The 26,500-nt window shown below is 34.6% G+C and overlaps 1 protein-coding gene across 12 annotated transcripts in view; it reads left to right on the top strand.

Moving 5' to 3' along the window:
• CPEB2 (cytoplasmic polyadenylation element binding protein 2) overlaps positions 1 to 26,500 on the top strand; it is a 67,823-nt gene that overhangs the window by 10,724 nt on the left and 30,599 nt on the right. For 9 of the 12 annotated variants that reach the window (XM_041751653.1, XM_041751651.1, XM_041751647.1 and 6 more), the window contains 2 exons: positions 3,738 to 3,828; positions 19,897 to 19,947. In XM_041751653.1, coding sequence (XP_041607587.1) covers positions 3,738 to 3,828; positions 19,897 to 19,947 — 142 coding nt within the window. Of the gene's footprint in view, positions 1 to 3,737; positions 3,829 to 13,672; positions 13,690 to 19,896; positions 19,948 to 26,500 lie in introns of those variants that run through there. The other 3 variants (XM_041751654.1, XM_041751648.1, XM_041751656.1) reach the window with 2 other exon arrangements.

Below are 26,500 nucleotides of genomic sequence, written 5' to 3'. Positions count from 1 at the left end.
CTCCTCATAGAGATTCTTAATTTTGTGAAACATCTTGACTTCTCAAACTAGTCATGTAGTGATGAATGTAAGTTACATTACTATGGTTTTCCATATGTACTACGCTGCTTGGTTTTGATGTGTTTGTTTACCTTAAAATAGTTTCAGGATTTCCATTTAGTTTTTAAACCAGTGGTAGTTTGTATGAACACAGATTTTTCTAATAGCTTTATTTCAGAAAAAAATGCATGAGTATTTGTTTCATAATCAGATATGTATCTTTCTGTTTCTATGTTTTGTTGGTTTTTTTTAAGAAGTTATATTCTAATCCCCATACTTTATTTAATGGGATTATCTGTATTTTCTTAACATGAGCCTATAGGTTTCATTAAATCCAGAAAATGATTTTGACATATCATGTGATCTTTGCCTGCTCAAGGCTATTTTGTGTTTGGTGTTTTAAAAATCATGTGAGATGCAGCTGACGCTTAACAAAGTGTAAGTTAGTTAATAGTTTTATAATAGTTTTGTTATTTACTAAAGGAGGAGTTTATTTTATGATGAGAGACTTGAAAATAAGGGGCCTTATTAGCGGTCATTGCACTATTTCAGTAAGAAAGCTAAAACTATCAATACACACAGCTTTTTTGAATAAACACTTGTCAGTTGATTACCTAGTGGCCACTGATAATTATTGAATAACTTGCTTATGTATTTCCCTTCTTACCTTAAATATTGCCCATGGCCCATTGACAGTGTCTATGGAATTACTTCATTAATTTTACTTTAAATTTTGCTCTAAAGCAGGATCATAAACCTTGAATGGAGAGAAATATTATTTGGGTGGCAGTAATAGTTATCATTAATTAAGTTCATAGGTCCACTGTGATGGGTCATAGTCTGTTTCTGTTCAAAAACCATTAGCCTGGGAAGATATCCCTAAACCATAACACATTTTCTTTGCAAGAATTTAAGGTAAATAGAATATAAAGTATTTATAATATATCTTAGAATCTATATGGTAGCTTATCCTCTGAGGGTTTTGTTTGTTTGTTTGTTTGTTTTTACTTAATTATATGTACAATTTTTATCATGATAGTTTCCATTTTTAAGTTCTATTTTTAAATATGTTTTTAATACATCTTAGTTTTGTCAGTTAACATCTGAATACTATTCCATAGAGGATTGTAAGACTGAACAGTCTTTACCCTCACAGAGCTCAACTTCAATTCACAGAGTTTTTGTAGTAGAGATAAAGTACTATTCATTCAACAAACATTTGAGAGATAGCTATATTCCATAATTAGAAGGTCCCTACCCTAATGAACTTAGTCTAGTGAGTAAGGCAGGAAAATCAACAAATTGGTTATGAACAAAGTATAGTGGAAGCACAGAAGATGGAAATATTTGGATAGGTTACTAAAATTCTATGTCATTTTTGCCCAAGGGCCATGCTTTTCTCTATTCCAATTTTATTTCATTTATTATATAGTTCTTTGAGTCTTTTGCCTCTATTATTTTTTTTTTTTTAAGATTTTACTTATTCATGAGAGACAGAGAGGCAGAGACAGGCAGAGGGAGAAGCAAGCTCCATGCAGGGAGCCCGATGTGGGACTCGATCCCAGGACTCTAGGATCATGCCCTGAGCCGAAGGCAGACGCTTAACCACTGAACCACCCAGGCATCCCTATTTCTCTTATTTTTAAAGTGGACTTTAGGCGCTGTGTAGTCTGAATTTTCTTTTCTAGAAGATAGAACAGAACCTAAAGATGTTTGGTTAACTTAAGATTTTTTTTTTAAAGATTTTATTTATTTATCAATGAGAGACAGAGAGAGAGAGGCAGAGGGAGAAGCAGACTTCATGCAGGGAGCCAGATGCGGGACTTGATCCTGGGACTCCAGGATCACACCCTGGGCCAAAGGCAGGCGCTAAACTACTGAGCCACCCAGGGATCTCTAACTTCCTCAAGATTAAGAAGCTCGGCTCTTAAGTATGGTCTCTGGACTAGCAGTCTAAGTATCACCTGGGAACTTACTATAAACGCATATTCTCAGGGGCCACCCTAAGCCTGTTGAAAATTGACTCTGAGCAGTGCCAGCATTCTGGGTCCCAGTAATCTGTGCGTTTGACAGTCCTTCCAGTGACTTTGAAGCATGCCCAAGTGTGAGAACTACTATTCTAGTTCAGTGATTGTGACTCTCCTACCAAAGTCATTGTTAATGAAGTCAAATAAAGTAAGTAAAGATAAGGAGTACCAGTATAGCTGTATGGTGATAAAGCTGGAGTGAGAACAGCTGGTCCAGCATCCTACCAGTTAATATTACTTTGCACACTTCTACATTCCTCAACAGCAATTTGTTTAGTCTACAATACTGATTCTGGCCCCCTCGCTTTAAAAGCTCACAACCCTAATTTAAACATCAAGTGGAGTAAATAAAATCAACATATTTCCAGGAAAGTTTCTTACTTTTTTCTTTAGCTTTCTAAAAGACTGGCTCTGAATCATCTCTGGATTGTGGACTCCTTTGAAAAACTGATGAAATCCTTTTCTTCAGGAAAGCATTATGTGTACACAGATGTATAGAATATTGTATATAATCTCAGAGATTTCATGCTCCTTGAAGTTCATGGACTCAGGTTAAAAAGTCTCTAATTCTGACTTCTGTAGAGACTTCTTTGCCCTACTTTTCTGATTCTTCCATTTTATTTTTCTGTATTAATCATTTTTTGAAAGTTAGAAACAGCCTTCCCTGCCTCTCCTTCATGTACGTACATACACTTGTACAAAAACCTATGCACATTTAAATGGGTGGGGGTCATCACTGACATTTTGGTGATTTAGGGGGCATGGGCCAAGAGCTTGCTCTGGTAGTTCCCCATGTCTATTTGTTCAAGTACGGTGAGGGTGTGTTGGGCAGAATAATGGTATAAATTCATAGGCATTAATCAAATTCCTTCTAGTAAGCAAGTTGACAGATTTAACATTTAGCAAACAAGACTTCCAGCTATAAAAAAAAAGGTTTTGTTCTGGGACTTGATGAGGTAGGAAACTTCTTGAGATGAGAATACTTTCTATTCTCTCTTTCCTCCACCCCTGCCTTCTTTGCAGGGTGTGGAGGGAAAGAGAATTTAGAAATGCGGAGACCAGTATGTGAGGACTTCAGAGAGCAAGATCTGAATATAAATATTCTAGGTGTTAGTCTTGGTTCTGATGTTAGTAGTTCATGCTTTTGAGATTTACTATATGTTTGTGTTTAATATTGCAAATTCTGATTAAGTCAAATAATGTACACTGTTTGATAGATATTTAAAGTATGGTGCCATTATGGGATTAATTCCTTTCCCCCAAAATATTTATTTTTCAAGTGCCAGTATCTTCCTAGATACATGAAAAAAGTTTAGAAGTTAAATTTAACAACTAAAAATGCTTTCTATGTGTATAACATTTCAGAAATCTTTATAAGTTGAGAATGGTAACAATAGAAATAATTTTACTATATTAATGCTGCCAGTGAAGTAAGATTACTTTCGATATGATTTTAGAGATGAATATATTAAATGTCTTCTCCAGTACAAGAGATACTGTAGCTCATGAGATCCTTAGTTACTGGTAAATCTTAGGATGCAGCCAGTTAGTAATACTATATTAATCAGATGTCATATTTTATGTAAGAAGGTTTAGAGTGGTATATTTATCATCGATTTTTTTAAAAGTTGCATACATTACATTGAGTCTTTTTTTTTTTTTCTCTTCTAGGATCGAAGTAGAATGTATGACAGTTTGAATATGCACTCTTTGGAAAATTCTCTTATTGATATTATGAGAGCAGAGCATGATCCTCTTAAGGGTAGGTGACTTTTTATTTCTTATATCATGCACCAAATTGTGTTTACCTCACCATTTTTTATATGAAAATTAGCACTAAGTAGCACCTGTGTCATCTATAAAATTCTATGTTTGTTGATAAAAAATCTTTATAAAATGTTCTTTTTCTTTTGTAGCTTATTTAGATTTATGCTGATTTATGCAGAGAGAAATGTAAACCCATGTCTCCCGTTATCTAAGAAAAAGCCACTGTTTAGAGATATTTTGCAGTTTGCCAAAGGATCTAAGTATATAGTATAGTCACTTTTCTAGAATGCGATCAGATACAGAAATTAAAAAAATCCTTAGAGGGATCCCTGGGTGGCGCAGCGGTTTGGCGCCTGCCTTTGGCCCAGGGCGCGATCCTGGAGACCCGGGATCGAATCCCACGTCAGGCTCCCGGTGCATGGAGCCTGCTTCTCCCTCTGCCTATGTCTCTGCCTCTCTCTCTCTCTCTGTATGACTATCATAAATTTAAAAAAAAAAAAAAAAAATCCTTAGAATACATGAATTTACAATTTGCCATGATTCCAACTTATAATTGCCCCAAATTGACTTCTTTCGTCACTTTTTGTCATAGGGTTTTGAAAGGGGATCTTTTATAGTAGCATCTCTGAGGTTTCATAAGAGTTGGGGCAAATTAGGAAAAAGAATCAGCCCCACCCATCTTACAGTATTAGTTTTATTAACTGATCTGAAGATATTTCATTAACATACTTGTTTTCATTTGTCTGTATTACATGTTACTAATTATTTTACATTTCTTTGTACAATATATCTCATTGCCTTTTGTATTCATGGTGAAAATCTACCAAACTGCACTTGAGTGACGAGACCTATGCTATCTATTGCTGCGTAATAAATTATCCCAAAATTTAGCAACTTAAAACAATCTTACACAGTTCTGTGGGTCAGGAATTCAGGAGCAGCTTAACTGGTTAGTTCTGGCTCAGCATCTCTCTCTCACTCATTGACTCAAAACTATGGACTACTTGGAAATCTTTCCATATTTTTAATTCTATAAAGCCAAGTAAGAATTCCCTTGCAGGATTTAGCCAAAAACTCTAGAACTTCAGTGTTGGCTGCAAGGTGGTGCCTTGAGGCTGAGTTGGCAATACTGATCAGATATCTAAACATTTTGTTCTGTTTCTGGATTTTGTTTATAAAGGAGTTTCTTGTCTTTCTAATTCCTTTATTTTTAAGGAGCTTGTAAAGCTCAAGAGATTAGTGATTGTTAACAGTGTGTGGCGATGGTAATTCTCACAAACTAATAAAGACTATTAAACTTTGGGATTTTTTAGAGAGGGAGGGTGCTTCTAAACAAAACCTAATCTAATTTTTTGAGTATCTGTATCTTGGGGTCTTGTTCTCTTTCATTATTACTCTGACAGTTCTAGCGGCATGTGTCTTGGGTCTGCTGTTTAATAATAGAATCCAGCAGTTTATGATTATGAAGAAGTTTCGTCTGTTTCTTTGGCTTATCTAGAAAGAAAACTCTTAAAAATTCCAATGCACGATAAAGTCATCATTAACTATTATCAGTAAATAATGAAATGTTTTCCATTGTTGTGTTTCTCCTAGTCCTTAAAAAGATCTTTTAAAGATACTAAGAAAAACCATTCTCTGCTGGAAAATTATCTTGGGTTTTCTTTTTTCTAAAGTCTATGTTATAGTAAAACTGGAGAGAAACCTAAAAAGGAGACTTTGAAAAGAAAATGGAAACAGCCTAAGGCTCAGAGGAATTTAATAATTAAAAAAAAAAATCTCAGATGAACTCCAAACTCTTTTGTTAGAAAAATTGTCTTTGGCCATGGGAAGAGGGGATATGTGCTCAGCACCACCTTTTGGAATTATTGTAACAAATCTCTGTTCTAATTGGAGTATTTTATGTTCCACATTTATTGTGGCAAGGACTTAAAAGAGAAAAAAATAAAAGAAAAAATTGAGGTTTCTTCTCTACATGGAAAAAGAAATAAGACTGGTACTTTTGCATACTGCCATCACACACTTATATAAATGGCTATGACACCCAAGTGCCGCTACATAAAGATTTTTCTTTTCTAACTAGTACAGACTTAACTGCCTTCTAAGATATCATATTATATATCTTCCTCTTCGCACTCTGATCCTTGCACATTTTCTCTGGGTGGGACCTCATTAAAATCTGCTAAAAGCAAAGTTGTGGCAAAACAAGCAGCCAGTCTCTGAACTTTCCCCTTTTTTCCATCCCTCATGTTCAGGACAGCATTTCAGCCTCTGCCATCTCTTCCTCTTCAATCTCATCTTTTCATTCCTTTCAGAAAATTCTGCCTTCGGTTTTATACAAGAAAAAAAATTTTTTTTTTGAAAAAAAAAAAAAGAATGAATCTTATTTTATCTTTAAATGTTTTCAAAAAATCTTCCATTTGCTTTGTTTTCTTTATGGGATCTAACAGGAAGGAAAAGGGGAGTTGTAGGGTTATTTTTTCTTTATTTTCTTGTTTCCCTTTCTATTAATGATAAAAGTTTCTAGAAAATTTTCTAATATAAAAATTTTCCACAGGAACTTAAGTGATGAGAGATTATTTTGTCATGTATTGTTGAATAACAAATTACCCCTCAGTTTAGCAGCTTAAAACAACAATAAACATTTATTATCTCAACATAATTTCTGTAGGTTAGAATTTGGGAACTAAATTAGTTGAACTGATACAGTCATGTGGAGGCTTAATTGGAGCTTGAGGTTCCTTTTCCAGGGTGGCTCACTCATGTTGTTAGTACAGGCCATTGGCAGGAGAACTCAGTTGCTTCACCATGTGGCCCTTTCACAGGACAGCTGGAGTGTCCTCACAGGATATTCCCTGGATCCCCAGAGCAAAGATAAAGCTCCAGGTGAATGTCCCAGTGTCTTCTATGACCTAGTTTCAGAAGTCTTACACCAGCATTTCCATGACATCCTACTACCTACATAGGTCAGCCCTTCGCAACTTGGAGAGGGGTCTGCTACTCGAGATGTGAATGCTGGAAACTATAAATTTGCATTCAGTTCTCCTAAAGGAAAAGAGAAAACTACTCAAGGTAAGAGTTAGTGTCAGTAGAAAGAAAAACAGTCAAGCAGCTCTCTGGAATCCAAAGGAAGTCTGGCAGGTTACTGGCCTGAGAACTGAGCTATAGTGCCATCCCCACTGCAGCCCCAAGATAGTTCACTACAGCTTGTTTCCATTTTCCTGCCTTTCAGTGGTCTTTACTGGTCAGTAGGGAACCTCCACTGTGTCATGTTAAGGTTCTGTGGTTTAGTGTAACTTGTAGGAAGGGTCTCTAGATGCACTTTATGCCACTAAGGGTTCCTACTTTTGTACCAGGCAGTGTCCAAGACCTTGTGTAAAACATATATAGTCTGTGTTCTTGTGGGATTTACACCCTACCAGGGAAAGAGGGACTTTTATCTTTTTATGTGTAATATACATATATACATAGGATATACTACTATAATATTCGTATACATAAAATCCATACCTATAACCATAGAGTGTTAGAAGTTCTGTGGAGGGAGATGATAAGGTGCTTGGGGAGGTAATAAGTAAGGGGAGGGGAGATGTAATTTATCTGTGGACTAAAGAAAGCTAAGACCTGAAGCTTGAACAGCAGCACAAAGATGAAAAAATATTGGAGAAAAGTGTCAACTAGACAGAAGGGCCAGGGTGCATGGAAAGGCCTGTCACCTTTGAGGAACTGAAAGCAGACAAGTGGCATAGCTTGTTTCTGGTTGCCTGGTGCTGATGGGATGTAAGTGCTCAGCCAGCCTTGGGGAGTAAGTGGGCCGCCTTTTGGGCCACCTTTTCTTCCAGATCAGGAACACTAACACACCATTTTATGCTTTCCTTGGTGACACCAATCTGTTTTATTTATTCTTCAGTGGTTTCTTGCCTTTAACATCCCGTTGTCTGATGACTCTTCATTCTTGGCAAATATTTTTCTTTTCAAAGGAAGAACAAATATAGATTCTTTTAATGGTTAAAATGCTTTGCCAACTGTGGTTTTGTGATTTTGCAATTTTGTATTTGTATACCTGTATTAAATGATCTTTTTATGTGTGTGTGGGTCAGTTCATTCTGCTCTAAACAAAGGAACAAGACAGTGATTATCATTAAGCTCTCTCCCCTCCCTGCCCTCAACAATTTGCAAAAATGTCTTACTGTGTAAGTATGTTTACCAAAAATTGCTTACCTCCTCCCCAAAAGTATAAGAGTAAACCAAAAAATTAAATTTCAACTGAAAAAAAAATTATTTGAAAACTGGAAAGAAATGCCATGATCTAACAATTCTTGGAAGGATCTGTTTTAGCAAGTCACAATGACTTTACCAATATTCCCTCAACAATTTAAAGGAATTCAGGAAAAGGGGATTTAGAGATGATTTTATGCCAACATATTTAAACTCCTGTTTTCCAAGATTCCTGAAGTAGAATCTCTGCTATTTTAAGGAAAATAACTACTGAGAAAATAAGGATACTTCTGTGTAAGGCAAAAGTGGCTGTAGGTACTAATCAAATAAATTCTTGCCTCTTCTGTTGTTCTTTTCTTTCGGATTCTCTTCAACTGACCTGGATGTAAATTTGAAGTACAAAATCACAGAATAACTTGTATACATTTTTAATAGTCTGTGGCGTGAGAATTTACATTTTAGAACTAAAGGACTTTCAAGCTGGGCAGAGATTCTCAAACTCAGAGAGCATATTTATTAGGCAGGTTTCAGGACCCCACTCCAAGAGACTGCATGTCAGGTTGTGTAAAGAGCACACTTGGGGGAATTCTGGAGTGGGGAGCAAGATCAAAGACATCTAAGAAAAACTGTAAAAATTTAAATGGCATTTATTAAAATACCACAAAGTGCAAAATAAAGCTAGTATCAATAATATATACGCCCAAGCAGTTATGTCGATTCTCTTAAGTTCCTAGTACCCTTCCCTCACTGATTCTCTGGCAGAGAGAGGAATGCATCTCTCAGAACTAATTGCACTTTTCATTGGCTCACTTAGGTTTCCTGGAGTCAAAATTATCACAGGTGCCAGAAAGTACAAATGAAAAATAATGTGTAATAGAATGTCTTCAGTAAAAGGAGGGATTGTTGTATATGCTTTCAGTCTTTAAAGAAAATGTTTCTTTTTATTTTAAAAAGGAGTCAGATTTACCTATTCTTTCCCCTGTACTTTGCTTTTCTTTTTCCTATAGATCACAGGCCTTTGATAAATAAGAAAAAAAATCATTATTAACTTGGGAATAAATTATGTATATAGAAGCCATATAATTTTGTTAAATTATTCTGACTTTAAGATCATCACTGTTATAATATACCTGATAATCTTAATACTTTACTGTTCAACTACTCATAATTTAATTCATCTTAAGAAAAGCACAATTTTCAAGATTAAAATTTTTATTGTCAGTAAGAATGTCACAGATGGAAAAGGAAATTGTAAAAACGTGGTTGTAAAAGTTCTTGTTTTAGAAAACTGATTTGAAGTATGGCATTATGAGTAGAGATTTTTAAATTTTACTAATTTTTATTTATATTTCTTTTCAGGTAGTTGCAACAATAGGTTATTAGCAACAATATTATTTTTAGGTAATTAGCAACAGTATTACTAAATTTGAAAACATAGTTGAGTTGTTATTTCTTCCATGCAGTTTTGAGCATTTAAACAATTTGAGTTACAACAAGCTGCAGTTTTTCTTTTTGAAAAACTAAAACCCATTGGAAACCACAGTGAATTTTCTTAAAATCACATTTATTTATTCAGAGCATCCATGGGTTTACTAAAAGCCGATTTTCACCACAGATCTTTATTAGGACTTAATTACGGGCTTATAACTCTTATTAAGAAATACAATTTTTATATAGAATCTGTCATAAATGTGAGTACCTCAATAACTAGGCCTATGGATTTCAGTTGCTTAGAGTATTTGAAGGGTATCTCAGAATCTCTAATGAAGGTGCACCCTCCAGAGTGTAGGACTTTATCCTTTTTGAAATACTTGTTTTCTTATTACAAAAAAGTAGTATGTGTTCATTAAAGAAAATTTGGGAAAACTGGAAATTTTCAATCATCAAGTTATTTCCACAAATTAAAAGAACCACATTTGATATTTTGGTGAATAATTTTTCTAATCTTTTCTTTTTTCTACATATAAGCTTAAAATATTTGCAATATTCAAATCTTTATCAATCCTCAAACCTGGTTAACTTTTAATAAATTTTAGTTAAAAAAAAACTATGTACCTAGGTTAAAAAGTCATAGTGCCATAAGCCTCATATAACAAAAATAGAAGTCTTCTTCCTTGTTCTCTATTTGCTATAGATTCCCATTCCTTAGAGGTTGTTCTCTATTTGCTATAGATTCCCATTCCTTAGAGCTAGCTACTTTCAACTTTTTTTTTTTTAATGGATTCTTTATGTACTTATTTGTAAATAACATGCTTAGTCTTGTAAATTTCCTGCATTTTAGGTATTATCTCTTGACTCTACTTTGACCTACCCATCCCCCAACACTTAATCTGCTCTGTCCTCTCAAAATGATTACAGGACCATTTTGGTTTAAACTAGATGTACTGCTGCAGTAATGCCAGTATTCATAGATGAACCTCATATACCTTGTACCATAATATCACTTTTTTTCCTTACATCTTTTTCCTAGAATTAATCATTGACTCTTGGTTTGATTGCTTTGTTATCTAAGTACTTGTCACTAATTCATCTCAGAATTTATCAGTAGAACACTGAAGCTTCTTTCAATATATTTAAAAACCTCTAATCTTAGATTGATTTTTTTTCCCCCCTGTCATTGAAGGCACTCTTCTTGTAGCCTTTCATAACTGTTACTGTGGGACTTCCCTGACACTGGGAGTTCCTTTTTCCTGTGGAATCCATGTTCTGATCTCCATATCCTATTTTAGTGGTCTATACTTTTGTTTTATTGGGCTTTTCTTACAGTACGTTTCTTCAGGTGGGACATAGATTTTAGATCTCATATCTATAAAAATATGTTTATGTAAGATGATGGACTGGTGTAGAATTATATATTAGTAATTGAGAATATTTAAAGTGTGGCTTTTTTGTCCTTTAACTTCCATGGTTACTGTAGGTGTATTACCATTCTGAAATTTGTTCATTTGCATGATTGAGTACCTTGTTTTGTGTTTTTAAATTTTTGGTCTTTCTGGAAACTTTGAAGATATTTTTTCATGCCTGTGGTTCTGAAATTTCATAATAGTGAAATATGGATCTTCTAATATGCGGGGATACTGCCTGTCTTCATTCCCTTCTTCCTCCATTTTTTTATTTTCATCACTGCATGTTCATTAGGTCTCTAAAGATTTTATTTATTTGAAAGAGTGCATACAGGCGGAGGGTTGGGGCAGAGGAAAAGGGAGAAGCTGCTGAGCATGGAGCCCCAAGAGGACATTGGGCTCAATCCTGGGACCCTGAGATCATGACCTGAGCCAAAGGCGGATGCTTAACCAACTGAGCCACCCAGACGCCACTCATTGGGTCTTTATAATTTGGAGATTCATTTCTTTTAGTTCCTGGACATTTTTAGTATTTCTTTGGTAATTTCTTCCCATCTATTTTTAGTATTTCTCTTTCTGGAATTCCTGTTCCTCAAATATTAGACCTCCTATACTCCTCTGCTTTTCTATTTCCATTGCTTTATCTTTTGCTTTTGAAGACATTTCCTCATTTACTATTTTTCAGCCCTTTTATTGATTTTTGTATTTTAAAACTTTTCTCTGAAGAACTTTTAAGATCCTCTTTTAAAAAAATCACAGCGCTTTCCTATCCTTCCTTGATATTAATTCTCTGGTGTGCTTATCTTTAAACCCTATATTGTATCTGAAGATTTATTTTTATTTTTTGTTGTATTGTTTATCTTCTAAGTTCCTCTTTTCTATTTGTTTGGTTTTGTTCTTTTACTCATGCTAGAGGAGTTCATCACATATCACATAAGCCTTTGTTGTCTGTTCATTTTAAAAAATAAGACAAAAATGGTGATTGGAAGCTCTGTATGTGTAGTTGGGGTTTATAAACAGGTGAGCATTGCAATAAGCCAATCAAGTAGAACTTTCAACCATGTCTGTATTTAGGTCTTTTCTTTTGGTCTGAGAAGTGACCACTGGATCTGTGTCTTCCATTCTTCTGCCTGAGAGCTGGAGACCTGACTTCTAGCCACCTTAGAAACGCCCAAGAGGGGCATGTGTGTCTCTCTGATTCTCCACTCCACATCTATTTCAGTGATAACTCCAGCTGCTTGTTTCTGAACTTCTCCAGGTATCTGCTATGGTAAATGGCTAGTTTCTGGATAGTCTGCCCATGCACACACCAGTTCAGCGTTGTCAGTGATGTTTTTGGTCCACAAAGGCAGTTAACCACTCAACCATTCATTTTCACAGCTTCCGGAAATTTGTTAACAGTTCTTCTGTGATCCTGTCTTGTTTTCTTTGTCCTGATGGAGTTATGCCTCTTTAAAACTTCTATACTATCATTTTAGGGCCTTTAGAAATCAACAAAGATGCACAAATGCATTCAGACCATCCCATTCAATTGGAAGTTTCTACAATCCCTAGTCTACTTCTCTCCTTAGTGAAACCTCCCTAATACTCCTAGTCGTCATAGATTACTTTGTTAAAGATTGAAGAATCCAGGCTCTCTGCTCAGCAGAGAGTGTTCTCCCTCTCATTCTCCCTCTGTTGTCTCTCTCTCTCTCTCAAATAAAATCTTTTCCCTGGTGGTCTAGTGGTTAGGATTCGGCGCTCTCAAATAAAATCTTTAAAAAAGGGGGTGGGGGGGACTACTATTTGAGTCAGTAGGTTTTTTCAACGTTCTGTATCTTTTACAAGATACTGTGTGTGTCATGGGAGCAATGAACACCTCTGTTTTTTGTATCTTGAATCAGCATTTATTATTTAGTGCCAAACAAATAGAAAGGGCTCAATAAATTATTGGTTGAATGATTTAAACATTTTTCTATAGTATTTCTTATTTTTCACCAATATTTACTTAGAACTTTTAAAAATCATTTACATGCATTAAAAATAGTTTATGTAACCATTCCCCTACTGTTGGAAATTTAGGTATTTCAAATTTTTAAGTAAAAGTCAGCTTTTTCCGGGTTTATTTCCATAGAATAGGCTTTTAATACATTTGTTTTTGAGGCTCTAGACACATATTGCCAGCTTATTTTTTTAAGTTTTATACCAGTTTACACTACCACTGGCAATGCTTGATTGCCCATTTGTTATTCTTAATATTATTTTCATTTATAAAACTATCACAGTTTGAAGTTTTGCAACCATTAGTTCAACTTGATTTAATATTAATTGCATATGTCTTAATTAATACCAATTTTATTGTAATAACTTTATGGTGATACATTCTTACCAGATGATTAATGACTTTAATCTTTTGCTTAATCTTTTGTTGTCATTCTTTTGTAGTTATACTTTACTTGAAACAAACTCTTTGATATTCTATGTTCCTTGGTGTGTCTTAGTATATTTTCTAGTATAGATTGGATAAAAGTTTTAAAAGTTGTAAATAATTATTTATTGAAAAAACTTTATGATGGGACCCTGCTTTAAGAGTGAGTTAACTAGGTTAATTTTCCTGGAAACTCACTTAGATTGATGGCTTTTGTTAAGGAATGATTCTGTTGTTCTCTTGGGATCTGGTACTTTGGATCTAAGGGTCTTTTCTGCATTTGTATGATCTTATTCTTAGGCTTTTATGAGGCATGCATTGAGATTTGGGAGTGAGGTCAGGAATGACTGTCCTGCCCCTTGGATCTGAGCAGAGATTGGAGTTATTCAAGGTTGGTAATGACCACATTCTAAGTGGATTTTACCAGACTTCCTATGAACCATTCCTTTCTAATTAGATTTGGAAATAAAGCTAAAACATAGAGAATGAAAAAATATTAGATGAATCTACCAAACCAGTGGAAGCAATGTTTTATGTTCAAAGCATATAAGATGGAAGTATTAGATCTTTTCATTTGTGTAACTCGTTCATGTTTAAACACACATGCATATGTACACAATATAAAATATATATATCATCTATTGAGCACTTGATACATGCCAAACACTGCTCTGAGGACTCTATATGTATGTATTAACTTATGTCATTCTCATAGCTAAGATGTAGGTATTTACTTTTATTTTACAATTGGGTGACTGTGGTGGCTTCCTAACAGTAATTGTCCAAGTCTCAGTGCTACTAAGTGGTTGGACTCTTGAGTTTGTGCTTTTAACTGCTGTGCTGTGCTGCCTGTCTTATCATTTGGTTTAATATTACTTCTAACCCAATCTCTTTATGATTCTAATATGTGGTTTAATTGTTTTTCTGTTAAAAGGAGTTGGCAGAATGTGTAACATTGTTTTTTGGTAATTTTGTCATCACTAATGAAGAATGGGTTGCCATCATTACTGTCAGTATTGAGACTGTGGAAGTCATGTTTTGGATGTATTCATTTAAAAAAAGAAAATATTTGTGGAGAAGGGGAAAATTTATCTTGACAAAGAGCAAAGAGCAAGATTTGTCTTCCTCTCCTCACCATTCTTAAGGAGTTTAGAAATGAACTAATAAAAACTTACTCTGTAATTTTTCCATTTATTTAGAGAATGTCCTTCCTATGCCTGACATACAAACACATACTTAGTACTAAGCTTTTGATTGAGCTCATAGGTCACATAATACAGTGAGATATTTCATGTATCCATTTAACAAATACTAAGGGCTCTGTTGTAGATGCTAGGATACAGTAGAGAATAAAAAAAAAAAAAAGACAAAATCCTCTCCTCATGGATCTGTTTTAATGAAGGATGGAGACAAAAAGAATCAGTGCTATGAAGAAAAAAATACAGTGTCAAGAGGATAGAGGAAGAAAGACACTGCTATTTTAGGTGTTCTCTGATGGCATCTTAAACACCTGAATGAAGTGAGAGATAGAAGCTTTGGTCATATCTGGGCAAATGCATTTTAAATAGAAGAGGAAATAGATCTTGAAATGGGAATATGCCTGGCAGATTTGAGTAATAGCAAGGAGGCCAGCATGGTTAGAATGATAGAGGATGAGAGGCCAGTGTGGGAGGGTTTTGAGCAATTGAAGAACATGAACTGCTTTAGATTTTTAAAAGGATCACGCAGGTTGCTGAATGAGACTAGATGTCAGGTTATGCTAGTACTCTGTGAAGAGATGGGGATGGCTTGGGCTGGGGAAACCAAGAAGGGGAGCTGATGAAAAGCAATCAAATCTAGGTCAAGAGCAGTCAGGATTTGTTGACAGATTTGTACACAGATTACACAGTGAAGTATAGAGGTAACCCAGAGTTTGGGGATGGAAGGAAGACAGCTCTATGCTACTCTGGGGAAGTATGGGGTGAGAGGTTGCAGTTGGAAATATAAATGTGAGAGTCATCTCCTTAGAGATAATATATGAAGTTTTGGTACTAGATAATATCACCTAAGGAGGTGATGTAGAAAGAAAAGTCCCAGGACTGAATACTGTGGCCTAAGCGTTTAAAAATTGAGAAGGAAGACACAGCAGAGAATTTCTGGAGTAACTAGTGAGAGCATACCAATAGTGTATGGTATCTGAGGAGGGAAATCGGATGCTTTAGCAAATGGGGTACTAGATTTTACTTGTTAGTGCAGACTTTCAGCTTGAGGCTTTACAACCATTAAGAGATGTTGGGAAAGTAATTGCTTCGTTTTATCCTTTCTGATTCACGTTTCTGCAATTGTAAAAGTATGTTTAAATCAGGAGAGAAGTGATATGCCCTTATTTTATCATCTCTATTCTATAAGTTCTTTTTATTGAGAATAAGTAGGTAATTTGGAGAAAGAACTTAAGTATATGAAATAGTCTTTAATGATGGCTTAAGTTATTGCAGGTCTTTAAATACTGCTTTGCTTTAAATTTTAGTAATTGATAATTCATCTATATAAGTGATAAGTTGGATGCAGTTGTCATATTTCTTTTTTGCTCTTTGAATATACATTTAGAATGGCCAACATGAATTGCCTCTCATGTATTTATTATACAGATAATTAAAATTATAATAGACTGATAAGACAAATTTTAAGATATAGTAGATCCTCTGGTTATTCACTGACAGCTGAGTATTTTCAAAATTATTTATTTTAAGTTTAATAATATCAATGTAAAAGAAGTGCCAAGAGTAGTAGCTAACCCGGTATACTAATTATAGATATATTAAAGCCATCAGGAAATTATTATATCATATTTTCACAATAATAAATAATAACCTGGTTACCTAAAATTCAACTTGCACAAATTTATTTATAAGGATAAGTTCTGGGACAACAGGAAACATATAAGCAGCTTAATTAAACAAGATAGCTTTTTCTCTTAAAAAAAAAAAAATAACACCCCTAGAAGTGGTGTGGTGATTTTAATGCACCTAGGCCCTATTTTTTTGTTCTGCTGTCCTTACCACCCAGCTTTGGCCTCATAATGTAATATGGCTGACTCAGGTTAACCATCACATCTACATCCCAGCAGGCAGAAAAAAAGGAAAAGAAAGGGAAGATCTCCCTTTTAAGGATACTTCCCAGAAACTGCACACACCAGTTTTGCTTTACATCCCACTGATCTTAACTCCCATGGACACACTTTAACTACAAGGGAGGCTAGGAAATTTACTTTCTTTACTCTGGGCAGCCCCGTGCCTCAGTAGGATTTTGGTGTTCTTAATACTGACATGTGTAGGAGTTAGTGTACAACTGGTAGTCTCTGTGCCACAGAGCTTTTAGACAATATAGGGAGAAACTGGTTTTATAGCAATGTGATTTTTTTCCTGTATTAAAGTATAAGTTATCTAATATACTACAGTCATTCTGTGAGTATTTTTAATGGATTTAGCATAGGAATTTGCCCTATATAACCAACCATACATACCTTTCTCTGTATTATCAACTGAGAAGTCATTATAAGTTAGTGATTAAGAGTACGGAGCCACTCTACCCAGGATCATGTCTTGCCAGTGCTATGTGCCAGTGGTACACCTTGAGCAAGTTTTGTAACCTTTGTGGCACAGTGTCTTCACCTTTAGATGAGAAAGAAGATAATAGTATCTAATTCACAGGATCGCTGTAAGGGTTAAATAATTGGTTGTAAAGAACTTAGAAAAGCTCTTGGAATGGAGTAAGCCTCAAATTTTAGTTATTTCTAAAAATTAGCATGTTCTTAGTGAAAGTAATTTTAATATAACCCCAGGTAAAATAGAATCATTACTTGTATTAAGACATACTGGTATTTTGCTGTGGTAGAGGAAAAAGGATTGGATAATTGAAAAATGAGTCTGAGTTTGCTTATTACATGAAGTATTTGATTAGTTATAGTGAATATGAGATTTTCCTATTTGGAAAACTATATTTTAGAGCATATATACAAATATATATCCTACAAATAGGTATCTACTTTGTGAACTTTTTCTGTTAAGGGGTGTGCATTTCAGTCTATTCAGAGCCAAGAAGTCTAAAGACTATTAGTAATGAAAATACTTCTTACTTGTGTCTTGGGATAAGTAAATCTAACAATGAACCTGTTAGAGAATAATTACATGGCAGTTGAAAGGTGAGTGTCTTTTGAAATGGAACCAGGCTGAAGGCTTTGCTCAGTTTACTTTTCTAGGGGGTCTTGCCCAAGTCCCTGGTTGGTTAATACTCCTTTGTATTTGTTTTTTGGGGCTTTTAAAAACTATTAATTTATTTGATGCACCATGTGCATGCACAAGCAGGGGGAGCAGTAGGCAGAGGGAGAGGGGAGAATGAGCCTCTCCACTGAGCAGGGAGCCTGATGTAGGGCTCAGTTCCAGGACCCAGAGATCATAACCTGAGCCAAAGGCAAATGCTTTACCAACTGGGCCACCCAGACGCCCCTCCTTTGTTTTTTTGTGTAGCATACTGTACATGATTCTTTTTAACAACTGGTAAATTTTATTGAAGTTGTTTCTTCCTATATTTTGTACCACAACCTAAACAGAGACTCACTCATAGCTCTGTCCTCAGCATCCTGCATACTGTAGGTGAACTTGTTCCAGTAGATACGGCAATTCAGGCTACCACTTTCATAGGGGTCTTAATTTTCAATCTCAAATCGAAAATAACAGGAATTTTCACAGCCTTAAATTGTGCTTTAAATTTGGACTTCTGCAACAAGATGTCTAGAAATATGCATATTTCCATGATAAGTTATAATACTTCAGCAAAGTAATGCTTGGTGCTATTGAAACTCAGTTTAAAAGGCTCTGCTTTCTAGCTGTTAGTATCTTGTACCTTTTATACATGTTCTCATCTTTCTCACTCCATACTAAGGCATTACAGCAATAAGCCTATTTGTATGTTTTTAGATTAGAGTATGACGACTTTATTAGTTTAACTGAGGTTATCACGCTGCATGAAATGCAGGGGTAAATAAGAGGTGGTCAGTTTCTTCCGAAGGACAGTAACATGTTGTTTGACTACTTTGAGTCTGAAAACAATCTGCTACAGTTCAATTAGAGCATACATGAAGTGTGTGTGGTGTACGGGTATGGGTATATATCTATATCTCTAATATGTATAGTTTAATGTCAGAATTGGGTTATCTCCTTCATTGGCAGATGATTAGCTTCTTTAGTTTCATAATGAAATAAAAGCCAACAGACAGTCTAGTCTGTGTTTTGTATGGGATATTTGGGTGTAATACAGTGCCTTAGAGTACAAAGTGCTGACTGAGGCAGTCAAGGTAGATGGAGTTAATCTGTACTCCTTACTAATCATGTCAGATTCATTCAGATGTGTATTGGTCACTATTCTAGTGGCAGCACATCCCACACTGTCACAGAATCTTTAAAGGGCTGTGCTGAAAGCTGCTGACGTGCCTTCGCATAGACATTAAATTTTAGTCGTTTTCTCAATGGATTTTAATGAACCTTTCTAAAAGTCCATCAGAGATTCAGGCATTAGAGGAAAACCATCTATTTTAATGGGCTAAAAACAATAATCATCCTCAGTGTTGGCATGTGGTCAAACAAGAGTTAGAATGTGGAAATGCTGAATGAGCCCCACAGTATGTTCACACATACCTTTTCTACTTTTCCACAGCAGTCTGTAGTACTGCTGTGCCTTCTGCATGTATTAAGTGCAAAACTCTTGAATGAAGAATGGATCAAAGAAAATAATAGGCTACTATGCTCTTAAACTTTCTTATTTTCCTTTTTTGATTTTTAAATTGGTTGTAAACTGAACAGGTTAAATTTGCAGTATCGTTTGTAATAATATATTGAGGTTTTCATCAAAAGTCTAAAGACATTTGATGAAAAATAAATAAAATATATATAAAATCGAATTAAATAAATTTTAATAAGTCTTTGCTACTCATTTTTTTAATATTTTTTTCGTTATGAATAAAAATTCTTCAGATTTATTTTTGGGAAAAGAAACTGTAGAGATAATTATATAAGCAGTTTTGAAAATATTAAAAAATGTTTACATCTATATTAAGTTTGGCAGAATAGGAAACCTACATTGTTTTTACATTTCAAAAAACAAACAGGTGGGCAGCCCAGGTGGCTCAGCAGTTTAGTGCCACCTTTAAGCCCAGGGCGTGATCCTGGAGACCTGGGATCAAGTCACACGTCAGGCTCCCTGCATGGAGCCTGCGTCTCCCTCTGCCTGTGTCTCTGTGTCTTTCTCTCTGTGTGTCTCTCATGAATAAATAAATAAAATCTTAAAAAAAAAAACAAAAAAAAAAAAAACAGGCTTTATTCTCTAGGCATTGCTCCTAAGTCAAATTGTACGATCTGGGAACTAAGGTTGGCGGTTTTGTGTTTTGCTTTCAAATTTCAAAGATGATTTTGGTTAATATACCTTGCATTAAACGTTAGCTTTTTATTTAAGAAATATACTGTACTCAGTAATTTCCTGCCTATTCCTCTTCCTTTTTTTTTTTTTTTTTTACTTTTTAAATAGCTCCATAATCTTCAAACTTCCCTTTCCTGTCTTTTTAAAGGTCGATTGAGTTATCCACATCCAGGAACTGATAATCTGTTGATGTTAAATGGTAAGTTTTATAAAAATATTTTGTTTCTGATTTGGTGCCTATAAATAAATATGATTGAGAGCATGGTTCTCTATACCTTCCCCATACACAGAAGTTCATTATTTTATAAGTATAAAAATAAAACTACAACTTTTTTTTTTTTTTTTTTACAGAAAGTGGAATTACAAGTTTGAATATATTCTGGCTGTCAAAGCAGTCATTATAGTGTATTTATGATGGTGTGATTTAATTCATTGATCACAGACTTTGGATAGAGTCCAGGGTTTGAATACTGGCTTTCTAGTTTATGGTGAGACTTTGTTTAGTAACTTCTGTGAACTTTAGTTTCCCATCTATGAAATGGGAATAACAATCTCAGGGTTTATTATGAGAATTAAACGAGATAATGTTTGCAAAGTGCAGAGAACTTGTTACTTAGTATATGGGACTTGTGGTTATGTTAACCAAGGAATGAATATACCAGTGATTCTGTGTAAATATAGTGCTCACACTAACTTAATTTACTCTAACTAGAAAGTTTACACAATGAACTTCAACAGGATAAATAAACTTTCATTAAACTTTGTTTTCTTTCTGTTGGACAAGTAGTGTATTCAGAGTCACAGTCCTTAGCACATCCATGATTGTGGGAGTAGCCATGGAGGATGAAAATATCCTTCACAAAGGTATTTTTAAATCAGAGGGTGGACCAAGAATGGAAAGTGGGAAGAAGGAAGAGCAGAGATAGTACTTACTTTAAAATACAGAATTATATAATTAGAATGGCTTGGCTTCTCTATTTCAGCTAAAGCTTTGTGGAGAACAGATGGCAGTGAAGTTGGGGAACAAAGTCTAAAAACAAGGCCAGTGTAAAGTTCAACCATGTGAACTAATACTAAGTAAAAACTGTAGTGACAGAAAGGTGGTAATAAAGTCCAGGCCACCTGGGAGATTGTCAAAGTAGATAGGATTTTGGGATGAGAAAAAAATTGAATAAGCAAAGTGTCTAGTGATATGATTGGTTCATTTAACATTGGACTATTATATATTGAGTTGCCCACCACATGCCAGCTTATTCTAAGCATTGGGTTATCCATTAGGGTCTTGAAGGATGGTTAGAGGTTGAGTCGCCAAGAATCTTACCCTGGGGCCTGACTGTGCTCTCTAGGTTGAGGCCATGTCTGGGCTAGACCTCATAATAGCCCAATAGGCCACATTCATGAATTCAGTGAATTAGAGTGCTTACCTACAGATTTTGACCAGAAGGGTACTAGAAATCACATTCCTGGACTTCTTCAGTCAACTTTTTTTTCTACCATGGAATTAAAAAAAAAAAAACAAAAACAAAACAACAACAAAAACATGCCATTCAAGTAGCTGGTCTCTGAATTCTAAGTCTGTTTCTAAAACTTACAATGTTGAACTTGAGTTTACAAACTGAAAATGATCATAATTTTTATCTTCATGATGTGATTTATAAAATAATGATGGGTTTAGGTAACAAACTATATGTTTATCCTGACTTCCTTAAATAATTTTCTTTGGGGACATTCCATGTGATAAAGATCGTTCACATTTCTATTTTAACTTCTAAAACAATTCAGTGGGAAAAAAATGAATTTGTATTTATTTCTCATACTCTGTTAAGATCCATTTGAAGGAAGGGTACTGTATGAGACAGTTTGTTAGATCATTCACAGATGTTGCTGCATGTGTAGGGCAATTCAGAAGTATATTCTAATCACAATAGAATACATCAGTTATGTGTGAGCAAAGAACTTAGGAGCCACAGTACTTTTGCAACTTATACTTTTGGTTACAATAAATATTATTTTTAAAGATTTTATTGTTTTAGAGCGAAAGAGAGAACATGAGCCAGGGGGAGGGGAGAGGGACAAGCAGAGACTCCGAGCTGAGCAGGAGCCCTGTGCAGGGCTCATCCCAGGACCCTGAGATCATGTCCTGAGCTGAAACCAAGAGTCAGACACTTAACCGACTGAGCTACCCAGGCACTCTGGGGTTACACTAAATATTATTAAATTAATTGGTTTCATCAGTTGCTTAAAGCGTTCATAAATAACCTAGATATTACAAGTGTTTCATCACATAGTAGACACAAGAATATTTTATTTTAGGCAGTAGTTGAATCTTGTGGACAAATCAGTTTTTTCATTATGTGAGCCCTCTTAATAGCCTGCCACTCTAAGACCACATTACATATTCGATAAGGTAAGCTGTCCTGGATATTCTGAACCTTGTCTGGCAAGGGACTAGGAAAGAGAAAAGATAATGAAACTAGGACATCAAAATGTGTTTAGGTTAGTAAGGAGAGTTTGATCAAAGAGAAAAAAAAAATTATTTTGCTCATTTGGGATCATTGTTAAGGGGGAAGCAAGAATCAGGAAATTTGGTACATTTATAGGATAAGGAAATATATTAAGGATTTAAGTAACTTTTGTGTAGACATCTACATTTTGAAGAGAGAAGTAGCCAAATGACAATAAAAAATAAGGGGAAATTTTCCTTGATCTGCTTTTAATTCTTGTAATTCAATATATTCTTAACATATTATCTCTCTATGAAACATGAATTAAGTGATATCAATACCAAGCCTTCACCTGTACTAAATAATTGTTAAATATTATTGATGAAAGAAATCATAGCATCTCAATACATAGACTTTTTAAGTCATTTTTTTTTTAGTATGCCACAGATTTATACTCACTGTTAACAATTGATGAAGTTGTATTACTTAACCAACAAGCATAACTAACATTATTAACTTTGGAAATCCATATTTGGTAATAAATTATACATCAGTTTTTTTTTTTTTTTTTATGGTGGTCTAGCAATAGTTAATAGTATTTGGTACCACAGGCTAGATTATCTAGGTTTAAACCCAACTTTGCTGTTTTCTGTTGACCTTGGACAGTTTACCTAACTTCAATTTGACTCATGTTCTTTATGTCAAAAGAAGATAAAATGATGCCTGCCTCAGAGGAATTCATTCATGTAGAGTGTTTAGAACAGTTCCTGTAAGTAAGAGTTAGCTGTGGCAGTGGGTGATGATGAACGGTGACAAAATGACTTTGAAAGAATACAAACGTGTCCTCTAAATAGATGATAGTGTTGGGGAATATAAAATTAAAAGATGTAACCAATGTTTTCAAGTATTTAAAGGAAGTTATGTATAGTGACCAAAGAAGGTTTGTTTTATGTTACTGCAGGAAGCCAAACCAGAACCATTTGGAAGGAGCTATAATAGGAACAAAATTTGGGTCAAAAGCAAAATGACTCAGGCAGTGTTTCCAAAAGTGTGGTGTGCATGTCCCTTGTGGTACCCAAGATCACTTTTGGTGGTACACAAATACATATTAAAATAAATGCATGACGACTACAATTTAAGAACATTCCTTAGAAAACACAGAACTTGCAGAAATCTGTGATGTTATTATTATTAGGCTATTACTAGGTGGTGGGCTTGAGTCCATTTAATAAAAAATAATATATAAATACTAGTATAATTGTTATGCAGATAAGGCAAATGTTGTAAAGCTTTCATGATTCTTCCTTCCTGGTCAATTAATATTAGAGTTAAACTTTGAAATATTCCTTTAAGGGATAAACAGGGAATGAGGTGTAAAGGTCAGAAAGTTGGTCAGACTAGGTAAAACTGTGAAATACCTCTGACAAATACTTAACTTTGAGCCTCTGTTAACTTAGAGAAAAAGAGGTATAATCCCACATCTATAGAATTCATGAAGTTATAGATTAAAAAAAAATTAACAATAAAAAAATGCCATAGAAGTATAACTGCAAGTAGGCTCCTGAACAGATCATGTTCCTCAATCTAACTAGAATTGAATTGACGGGTAGAAACTGCCACTTTTGAATAATACTGTACAAGAGTCCAAATTTAACATCCGGAAGTACTTTAGGGAAGTCACATTATATAGGAATGAGTAAATTGTCTAAAAATCAAAAGTTAAGTGCTGTCTGAAGTTAGAATGACAGCTCGAATGTTGATATCTGTGAATGTATAAATCTTATATATTTTGTTATCAGTAGGAATAAACAAAGCAGAGCCAGCTTGTATTTTGTGGTGAGGACCCATGCAAAATGATGGATCGTTCAAGTGTTTGTTTCTATTTGGATCATGTTGTGTTTCTCTCACCCTCTCCTGAGGAAAATAGATTATGTTTTTATTAGAATATACAGCTTTCAAAAGGAGAACAGACAGCAGAAGTATGGACTGATGCAAGCGGGTTTGAAATTTAAATTTGCTGTGATTAACCACATAACAGCCATGTTTGTAATCAAGAGCTTGCTCTACTTTTTGGGAGGAGAGAAGTTATGTTTATCTTTTAATTAAGAAAATTTACTCAGTAATGAAATTGTGTTTCTGAGGGCAGATATTCTAAATATACCGTATTAAGTCATGAAAATAGGAAACTTGAGTACATAATCAGTTCTTTTTTATGCTGATGGAAGTAAGTGGAGTAGATAACATTTATTTTGGATCTGGAAAAGAATTATGATTTGCAGGTATATTTCTCTCCCTAGTTTTGGCTTTTTAGAGCAAGAAATAAGAATTTCTTTGGTTTCACACCAAGAGAACTTTAACCTAAATATTTCCAGCTAATTTAGTATGTTTTCCCGTCTCTTCCTCCAGCTGCAGTAATTTCATATACCACAGCTGTAGCCAAGAGCCAATGCATAGGGGCATAACGATGCCAAAGAGAATGTCAGAATCTTCCTACTTCTTTTTTATGGGTTAGAACCTAAATAAGACTATTGGTAACCCAGGACCAAATTGTAAAGTCACTTATATAGTAAAGGTCTTTTTCACAGGCTTATTATTTCCATGACAAAAATAAATGTATTTAAAAATATAGGGCAGCCCCAATGGCTCAGCAGTTAAGCCCCGCCTTCAGCCCAGGGCGTGGTCCTGGAGACCCGGGATAGAGTCCCATGTTAGGCTCCCTGCCTGTAGCCTGCTTCTCCCTCTGCCTGTGTCTCTGCCTCTCTCTCTGTGTGTGTGTCTTTCATGAATAAATAAAATCTTTAAAAGTATATATAATCTAACGTGCATATTTATACACACACACATATATATATTTATATACGTATGTCAAATAGCCAGTTCCTTACTTTTGAATGAGTTGTACTTTTTTATAATGTTTTATAAAACTTACGTATCTGAAATTTAATATTCTAAGTACAGTTTTTATACAAGACCTCACTTTTTTTTTTCTAAGTCATTTTCTAAATGAATTTGGAGGGGCATATTGTTTAAAGAAGTTTTCTTTAAAACATAATGAATAGTAATTTAATGATTTTCTTTTCTCACTGGGGGCTCTTGACAGTTCTGAATCAGAGTTATAGAGGAAATTCTCATAAGAACACTGGTGGGAAAGTGAGTACACACACCGTTGTTTAGTGTGATGGTAGCAGATTGCTTATTTCATGACAGGGGATAGGAAATGTGTCACATGGTTTAGCCTCATCTGCAGTCAGTTCTATTTTTGGTTATGTAGAGATTTGGAATTTGAGAGTTGTTCAAAAAATAAGCAGAATAGCTCTTTACAGGATTCTAAAATTCCTCAGGTATGAGATAGTTGGAGAAATTTTCTAAATAATGTGTTCAAGCCTAGGAATGAGATGAAACCTTAAGATGCTATGAACATTTGTACATATTTTGACTATTTTAGTATTGAATAGCCTCAGCAAAGAATATAACAGCTAAGAATATAAACTGGTTATGATGTCATTAATTTTCTCAGTAGGTCAAGAATTATGTGCCATGTTATTACTTCATTATCATAGTTTGACTTTAAATTTGATGAGAATAGTTTTATTTGCTTTATAAATGATCCAGGCTTCTACACTCATGAATGAAATACCATAAAACAAACATATTGGATTAATACCATTTAGATCATGCCTATAGATAAGTAGGAAGCCTAATTCCTAAGACTGGTGCTTTTGAGAGTTTGGAGGCCTATTGACCATCTCCACACTTAATACAACTATAAAGACTTCAGTGAATTGATTCTTTTGTAGTCTGTACTTGTTAGCTCTTTTAAAATTGGTATTAGATTTTCCATAGTTGATCTCCCATCTCTTTGTGACCCTGAATTTTTAAGTCTTTTATAATCTTCACAGACTTCCATAGCAAAGTTCTAAATGTCACTTCCACTCCTACCCTTACCCTAAACTAAAAATAGGTCAGGTAGGTTATATGTAATATATACAGCTAATGTACATGTAAGCTGCCTATACACACAAACACACAGGTAAGCTTATATATAAACTAGTGTACAGATCAGGCAATCAGCTAGGCTGAAGCAATTGGAGCTCCTGAAAAGATTAAATCTGCAGTAATTCTAGCTAAATAAAGACAATAGACAGATGGAAATGAAGGTTTGTTTTGTTGTTGTTTTTTTTTTTTATAAAAGATTCTGATGTAAGCCTGGTATTTATTGACTTATTTTTTGAAGTGTAAATGACTAAGGGTTGACAAGTTGTTTTTCCCACTGTTACTATAAAGGAATTTGACTGTATTCTCACCTTT

This window comes from Vulpes lagopus, chromosome 4 (genome assembly GCF_018345385.1).
Source record: "Vulpes lagopus strain Blue_001 chromosome 4, ASM1834538v1, whole genome shotgun sequence".
NCBI lineage: Eukaryota > Metazoa > Chordata > Mammalia > Carnivora > Canidae > Vulpes > Vulpes lagopus.
This window is presented reverse-complemented; position numbering and strand designations above follow the sequence as displayed.